The sequence below is a fragment of the Panicum hallii genome, chromosome 8 (genome assembly GCF_002211085.1).
Source record: "Panicum hallii strain FIL2 chromosome 8, PHallii_v3.1, whole genome shotgun sequence".
NCBI classification, from domain to species: domain Eukaryota; kingdom Viridiplantae; phylum Streptophyta; class Magnoliopsida; order Poales; family Poaceae; genus Panicum; species Panicum hallii.
In genome coordinates, this window is record NC_038049.1 from 2,107,773 (window position 1) to 2,116,251 (window position 8,479).

Here is an 8,479-nt window from a genome sequence, read left to right on the forward strand (position 1 = left end):
ATGATGGAATAGTTTCATCAAACATCAAGGCAGCCCCAAAAATTATGGTTTGCTTGTGATGATTGACACTAAGGATTGGAGCGAAAGGCAATTCAAATTTATTAGTTTGAAATGTGGTGTCAAATGACACAGCATCACCAAAGCATGCATAATCCATGATTGACTGACCATCTGCCCAAAAAACATTAGATATACGACCTTTATCAGGTCCATCTTCTTGATCTATTTCAACTGCATAGAAAAATGTAGGATCCTCACGCTGCTTATTCTTCAAGTAGTTGCATAGTGTCTGTGCATCATTAGATTCTAAATACTTTTTGCGCTCACGAACAATCTCATTATTGCAATCCATCCTTGAGAATGGCACTTTGTCGGCTCCTCCATAGAACTCCTTCATGAACTCATACACTTGGGCAGGCCTCGTTCCAGCTTCTCGTATCTGGCCAATTAGCTTTCTATCTGCTTCTGTGACACATCATTGGGATCTTAATTTTTTTCTCTTATTCGGACTAGCAAGATAGTGATTATGCTCAAGCACAACCCTTTGCACTGTCCAAATCCCCTTTTTACTGACACCTAACTGAATACGAGCACTGCATCGTAACCGTGTCGTGCCCTTTGATGACTCAGTGTTCCCGTATCTTTGGCCACTACAAACTATATATTTTTGATATATAGTACGATCTGATCGGAGTTTTGTGGTGCTCTTTCTAATACTGAACCCAATTTTACCGGCATAATTATTATACATCTCATATGCGTGATCCTCGGATTTAAAGTCATTCCAACTTCAAGAACGATTAAAGTTTGCCCAATTTTATTAGTCACCTGTTGTATAACATAATTTTGCATCATACATTATCTACTACTTGACAAGAAAAATAGAAGATCAAACAAACTACGTGACCTTACCTGAGTTGCTTGAGCCTCTACGTGAGTTGACTGAATGTCTTCATCTACACGTTCCATGGTATGGGAGTGCGTGTTGAAGTCAACATCCTCATGCCCAGCCACATCATGATCTCCGGCTAGGATGTCATCCTCACCGAGACATGAGTCAACTTGCATGGCAGCTGCTAGGGTTAAGAAGAATTAATGATGATGATTAAGAAGGATTATGTGTTTTACCAAGGGATGTAGACGAGCAGCCTCACCACGGTGATGAAGCCACACTGCGATCAGGACTCACGGTCTCGCGGATCGCATGAGCAGCGGCGGCCTCTTCCGGCAGCGGCGATGCGACTTTGTTGCGGCAACGCGTTCCGCTTGATTTTCTTAGTATGTACAGAGCCGGAGCCGAATAGAATATTGGAATAGGGAGCCACGGAACCGAATAGAATATGGGAATATTGAGCTAGGAGCCGGAATGCAAGCCACGATGGACGAAGTACGCGGAGGCGCTGAGCTGTTTCTGTGTGCCCTAGGATATCCAGGTGACTTCCATCCACGATGGTTCGCACAGGAGCATTTTGAGGACGGTTCGTACGGAATTTTTTTCCCGAGGAGGAGGGCAAGACCGACTGCTGTGCCTCTGCCTTGGGCTGTTTTTTTTTTCCTAAAGAAAATCCATATAAAGTGGCCGCTTTCCTTGCCTGCTCAAATTCCAGAGTCTTTTACCTTTGTGTCATTATAAAAGATCCAAGTTACCTACATCGAAATTTTAGAAAGTTCCTCAGCACCCTTGTTTGAAGTTTCTTTTACCAATTTTACATGTAACAGCAATTAACGTGCAAGGCTAACCATGTCAACAAGGTAATACAGCTGCAGAAAGGTAAAACCATGTCAACAAGCAAGGCTAACCAGAACATTATGGACAGTAGTGGTTTTGTGAACTGATTATGCAACATGCTGATATGCATCAACAGGGAATATAAAATCAATACCTTCAAAAACATCTAAAGAATAACCAATGTAGAAGATAATGGTGACAGAGTTGGTAAACACTTTATACTAAACAAACATTTTTTTCCCATTAGAGTCTGTTCCTTATCTCTTAATCCATATTCCAAAGAATGATAGTATTGGATTTACTAGATACATTGAATTGCAAGCAGTAAACACATATGATTTATTTTATCCTTGGAAGTGCAGGATTTCTTAACAAATTATGCAACGAAAAGCATCCAAACCTTCTTGAACCATCAACATGTAAATTGATCCCTGTTGCAAATATAAGTGCAACTGAAAACAAGATAATTTTTACTTGGTGATAAACTTGATACTGAAGAGCACTATCATGATAACATTTCTCTAAACAAAGGAGACCACAGAATATGGCAAGTAACTTAGAGCATGAGACAGAAATATTCACTGCAATGGATAGACATAATCACTCCAACAAATTTATGCGCCACATAAAAGATGTCTCAACACAGTTGAGAATCCAATTCCTCTGAAAAAATCCTCATTTATTGACAGCCTCAAGAAAATGATACTTTTCAGGCAGGGACTTTGCATGGTGCTGATATTCCTCCCTCGAGAAAACTGATATTAGCAAGGAAGTAGTGGCTGCCTCAAGTGAGAAGTTCATCTCATCAATTTTGGAGAGGTAAGCCCCAGCCCTCATTATCTCACCTCTATGCAACAGCCTCCTAACAAGAGAATTTAGCATACATGAGTCTGGAGTGCATCCACTCTTTTCCATTGCTAAAAACAGATTGTCAGACTCTTCTAGCAATCCTTCTTTGATGAGATTTTGTATCATTAAGCGATAGGTGACAACATCTGGAACTAAACCATGCGCAGAGATAGTAATGAACATATCCATAGCATCTTCCTTTCTGCTACTTTTGAGTAAAGCATCAATCATAATGTTGAAGGTAATAATGTGTAGTTGAAAACCCTTAGAACATAAACTCTGAAATATTTTAAATGCCTCATCAACACAATTATTTTTGCAAAGACCATCCAGAATTATGTTGTACGTGTAAATGTCCAACTGTACTCCACTATTGATCATATTGGGATAGAGTTCTTTTGCTTCAGAAATTTTCCCAGACTGAAATAAACCCTGAAGTACCATGCTATAAGTGACAATTCCAGGCCTAACTTCATTGCTTAACATTTCTCTGAATAGTCTAACTGCATCATCTATCCTGCCAGCTCTACAATAGCCATGAAGCAAAGTATTATAAGAAAAGGCATCTGGTTTCAAGCCAACTCGGACCATATCATCAAGTAACTTCATAGCTTCCTTCATCCTACCAGCTAAGCAGTGGCCATCCATTAACGTAGTATATGAGATAACATCAGGTCTCACACCTACACACACCATCAAGTCAAGGAGACTCTGGGCTTCCGTGACTCGTCCTTCTCTGCAAAGGTTACACATTATTGTGTTGAAGAACGAGGCATTGGGATGGATCCCTTGATTCAGCATTTCAGAAAATAATTCATTAGCCTTCTCCCATTTGCCGACAGTGCACAGTCCATAAACTAGTGAGTTAAAAATAATGATATTAGGAGTCACCCCTTCATAGATCATCTGATTAAATTTGAGCATAGCCTCGTCCACTCTTCCCGACTTGCAAAGTGCATCTATTAATGCTCCATAGTTTACTCCATCAGGACTCAACCCTTGCTGCCTCATTCGGTCAAAGATATGCATTGCCTCATTTATCATACCACCTTTACCATACGCACAGAGAACTATGTTAAAGGTACGATGGTCAGGTGAAACACCATTTTCTACCATCAAATCCAAGAGGCCATGCATGTCAGAAAGAGCTCCTTTGGTAGCATAACCATGAAGCAGAACACCATATGTAGTTACATTAGGTTTTGTGCCCTTTTCAATCATAGAATCAAAAATCTTTCTAGCCTCTGTGCATCTTCCACTCTTGCAAAGGTAATCCAGCAGCAAATTACAAGTGACAATATCTGGCTGATAACCATGTGCGGACATTTCTTTGAGCATTCGAACCACCTCTTTCCCCCGTCCTGAAGAGCAATGTCCATGGATCAGACAATTATATGTCTGATTGTCTGGCTTAACGCCTTTATGAACCATCTGCCGAAGGACACCCTCGGCCCTATCAACAGCTTGAGCTTTGCACAGGCCATTGATGACTGTGTTGTAGGTCACAACAGTCGGCAAAATCCCCTGGTTATCAATTTCACGAAATAGGTTGTAAGCTTTGTCTACCTGACCCTCTGTAAATAAGCCATTGATGACAATGTTGTACGCCACGACATCTGGTGGGCATCCACCACCTCCGTCATCGGCCATCATGTGGAGCAGCTCAAGTGCCTCCTCACCTCTCTTTTCGTTGCATAAACCCTTTAGAACTGTGCTGTATGAAGCTGCACCTGGCGTGCAGCCAAACTCAGGCATTCGTCGGAGCAATATGTCCATAGCCTCAGACACGCACTTTCTGTCACAGAGACCTTTGAGTAGTTGACTGATGACTATGCCATTCACCCTCCAGCCTGTCTTAAGGATGAGGCCAAAGGCGGCGAAACCAAGCTCCAGGCGTCCCATGCGGCAGAAGCAGTTGATGAGGATGCTGTAGGTGTGCAGGTCGGGAGCTACCTTGTTGGAGCAAGCACGGGCCATCCGGTTGAAGAGGGAGGGGACGAGCTCCGAGGAGGAGGAGCCCCTGCCCTGGGCGCGAGAGACGGCGGTGAGGAGCTGATTGATGGCGATCACCGAGGCCGGCCTAGCGTGGTGTAGCAATTCACCGAACAGCTTGACGGCGTCGTCGAGGCAAAGGTTTCCCGAACGGACGCGGCCAGCGACAGCGCGCTCCAGCTCCAAGCATCGGTCGCGTGCGGCGCTCACGCGGCGGGACATGCCGACGGGGCACGGCTAGCGGCCCGGAGAGGACACGAACGGGCGGCCCTGCATCCGCCTCCGGGTCGGTGTGGCGGCTCGATCGGTGGGGGCGGAGCAGCGCGTGCTGCGGCGTGGAGTGGGCGAGGGTTGGAATTGGAATGCTGCCGGCGGCGGCCGCGGTTTATGCATTGGTTTGCTGGGGCGGCGGGCATCAGGTGCCGGCGGGCGCCCGGGCGGTGGCCGTCCGACGTAACGTGACGAACAGAGGCAGCGAGGAGGACGGCAAGACCGACTGCTGTGCCTCTGCCTTGGGCTGTTCTTTTTTTCCTAAAGAAAATCCATACAAAGTGGCCGCTTTCCTTGCCTGCTCAAATTCCAGAGAGTCTTTTACCTTTGTGTCATTATAAAAGATCCAAGTTACCTACATATCATCGAAATTTTAGAAAGTTCCTCAGCACCCTTGTTTGAAGTTTCTTTTACCAATTTTACATGTAACAGCAATGAACGTGCAACGGAAAAGACGATTTTGCCTTTAGTTGTAGAAGACTTCAAATTTTTGGTTCTTACTCTAGTGCCACTGTACATTCTCATAGTTTGTATGTGTGGACATGTAAATTCTGCCTCAGCATAGCATGAAAATATAATATTGCAAGATAGCCAAAAAAATTCAACAATTGAGATGAGACAACCATAATTAGCATTTAATTAAATAGAATCAGTCATAAAAGAGGTCCAAATATATCATCGATGTACATAGTCAGCTTGATTGCAAAGTCAAGTTTGCACATAAAAGATTGTCACATTGACCTCATTACTAGTCTAAACATTGTTTGGTCATGCAGACCTCAAGTACTACAAAAGCATGTCATACGGATGCAAACTCATCAAAGATCAAGTGTTTTCTTGCTTCTAATTTCTATGGCCGGACTAGAAGGGGAACTAGGGACCCTGCTGCGGGTTGACATGGCTGGACTAGTCTTGTTTGGAGTAAGTTTTGGCATTTGTCTTCTTGTGATGCTCCTGACGTGTGCTCTGGTCAGCCATGTACTGCTCATTTGACTCATAAGGATATGTAATCGCCAAAGGATCTAGCTGATTTGAACCTGTTGCAGACCCTCTAATAAAGAAAACATTAGTAAACCTATTAAAGTAGTAAAAATATAATTTTAAAAAATTATCTTACCTCACAGAGGGGTCACTAGCCTCAGCTGTTGAAGTATTGGAAGTACTCTTTTGTTTCTTCGCACCAGTTGATGAGGATGATTTGTTCTTCCTTTTCTTTGATAGATCCGCAATAGTAAGTAGAACTGGAAAGACCATCCTTTGTGCATGTGTTGCAGGCATAATATTGGCCTCAGTAGTTATCGGCGTTTTACCGCTACGCCCACTGAGGGATACCTCTGAGGTGGTAAGTTGGTAGATAGGGTGTCGCCGAGATCAATAACTTGAAGGTGCAAGGAACACAAGGTTGGTTTGAGCCCCCGAGAGCGTAATACCCTACGTCCTGTGTGGTTTGTATTTTCTTAGGTGGTGATTAGGTGATCTCCTATTTGGCGAGGGTTCTATCCACCCTTATATAGTTCGGGGTAAAGGTTTATATGTAAGTCCTAGTCGGGTACAAGCCCAGGAGTCCTACCCGAGTACTTTTCGGGTAGTTTCCTACCGTGTCTGACTAGTTTCACTAGTGTATGAGTAGTCCTACTGCACTACTGCACTATGAGTAGTTACAATAGATGTAGGGCGTGGACCATATCCCATCCCTTATCCTAGGAAAAGTGTTGTATGCATGGTCCCGTGACCCCAGGTCTGACAGTAGTAGCTGGTGCTATCTTCTTTTTAGGTGGACCTCTACATGATAAATATGTTAGCACTTAGTAATGCAACAAACATGTAATAATAATTATAAACTTTGGCTTCCATATTACCTTTCAGCAAACATTGCTGCTATGCCGTTTGGGTCACCATCCTTACAAGTGTACCAATAATATCCATACTGATGGCAGATTAGACACCGATGCCTACCCTTGGCTCCTTTGCTGCCCTCTCTACAGCTCCCTTGTATCTGTTTTGCCTTTTCCTACTAGCTGTTGACTTAAACAATGGAGGATGCATGAAGAAATCATGTTCTGCTTTGAGCCACATGGACTTGTTTGGTATAGCAGGGATTCTACCATCATATGCAGCCCTGGACATCTGTACTGAGTAGTAGTTGTCCACATGATCTTCTATCTTCTCTCCAGGTATAGAGGTGATAAAAGGCAATTGCATGCTTATATGGTAGTCCAGAAACTTCCCATGCTCTGTACGAACATGTCCTTTCCTGTAGGTTCACAACAAACCTGTAACTAGAACCTCCCCCTTGCTGTAACCTCTGCAATCCCATCACCATAGCTACAAGGAAACTTATCTACAATTTCATCAATAAGGTCTTTAAAATTTATGGTGTCTTAATCAACAACTTTGTTAATGCCAAACCATAGTCCTCGTATAGTTGGACTAATTATCCTGATTTCTAGATTGAAACTGGTCTCGATGTCATTCCTACACATGAACATACATATCTACACAGTTTAATCAAATCCTAACAATACCAAACATGGCACTGATGTTATGCAATTGAAGGCAGAAAGCAGAACTCATCCATCTGGAAGCCAAGCTGGTCGCTCGTCCGCCATCCTTTTAGAAACCGCAGCAAATCACAACAAATCGGGCCCCTGCAACCACAAGCGACCCGGCTCGCGTCTGCAGGCTCCCCGCTCAGGCGCCACGGCCGCTCCCTCGCGAGGCCCGCGCCCCTGCCCGCGAGGACCCCACCGTTGCGAAGCCAGCCTCCTTCCTCCACGCGAGATGCAGCGGCTCCTTGTCCTCTGCTCTGCTCCACTGCTCCCTCAATTCCTATCTAGGGTTTGTCGTCAGGTGGAGAATGGAGCTCTAGAGAACGAACCAGAGAAGAGTGGAGGTTGACCGAGAAAGTGATGGGCAATAGAGTAATTTAAGGACCAGTTGGAGCATCTGTGTTAGAATTAAACGGTAGGGTGACGGAAGTGGCACACAACTAAATGAAACTTCGAACAAGGGTACATAGGATCTTTCCAAAATTTTGATGGTACGTAGGTAATCTGGATCTTTTATAATAGCACACAGGTAAAAGACTAAATTCCAAAAGAGATCCTACTCCTACGTGCCGTGCTTTTCCTTCCTCCTTCTATGAACTTCAATCTTCTTTCCATAGTGCCTGATAATAGTATTAGTATATACTCCCTCCATTCCAAACTGAAATTCGTTTTGGAAAATTTAGGTATATAATTTTTTCTAACAAAATTTATGTATCTAATTTATCAAAACGACTTACAATTTGGAATAGAGCGAGTAGCAAGTTGAAAGGATCTGAAGTTTCAGACATTGTTGTGTTAACATTTGTAAGTGCGCTCTGAAGAAGCGAAACGAATTTGTAGATATCAGCTTTGAGAAGTTGGAATGCAAAGAGAGCTGTGTCGACTGTTCTGCTTTGTTAGGTTCTCAGCTTTACTGTAAACTTGTTTTGCTGGATCAGCTCAGCGTTGATACACAATGACTTGCTGAAACAGTATCAGCGTTGATTCTCGGTGGCTTGCCGGAATCTTAATGTTAAATCAAAATGGCAACCGGTCACCCAGAACACACGCTGACACTCATCTAATCGAATCCCTGCGTAGGATCTAGACC

At 43.6% G+C, this 8,479-nt stretch overlaps 1 protein-coding gene across 1 annotated transcript; it reads right to left on the minus strand.

Annotated features, from left to right (window-relative positions):
• Nucleotides 1-1,652: 1,652 nt before the first annotated feature.
• Nucleotides 1,653-5,069, minus strand: LOC112902807 (protein Rf1, mitochondrial-like). Its single transcript, XM_025971987.1, has one exon. The coding sequence runs from the start codon at nucleotides 4,790-4,792 to the stop codon at nucleotides 2,405-2,407; it is 2,388 nt and encodes a 795-aa protein (XP_025827772.1). The 5' UTR covers nucleotides 4,793-5,069; the 3' UTR covers nucleotides 1,653-2,404.
• Nucleotides 5,070-8,479: the final 3,410 nt, after the last annotated feature.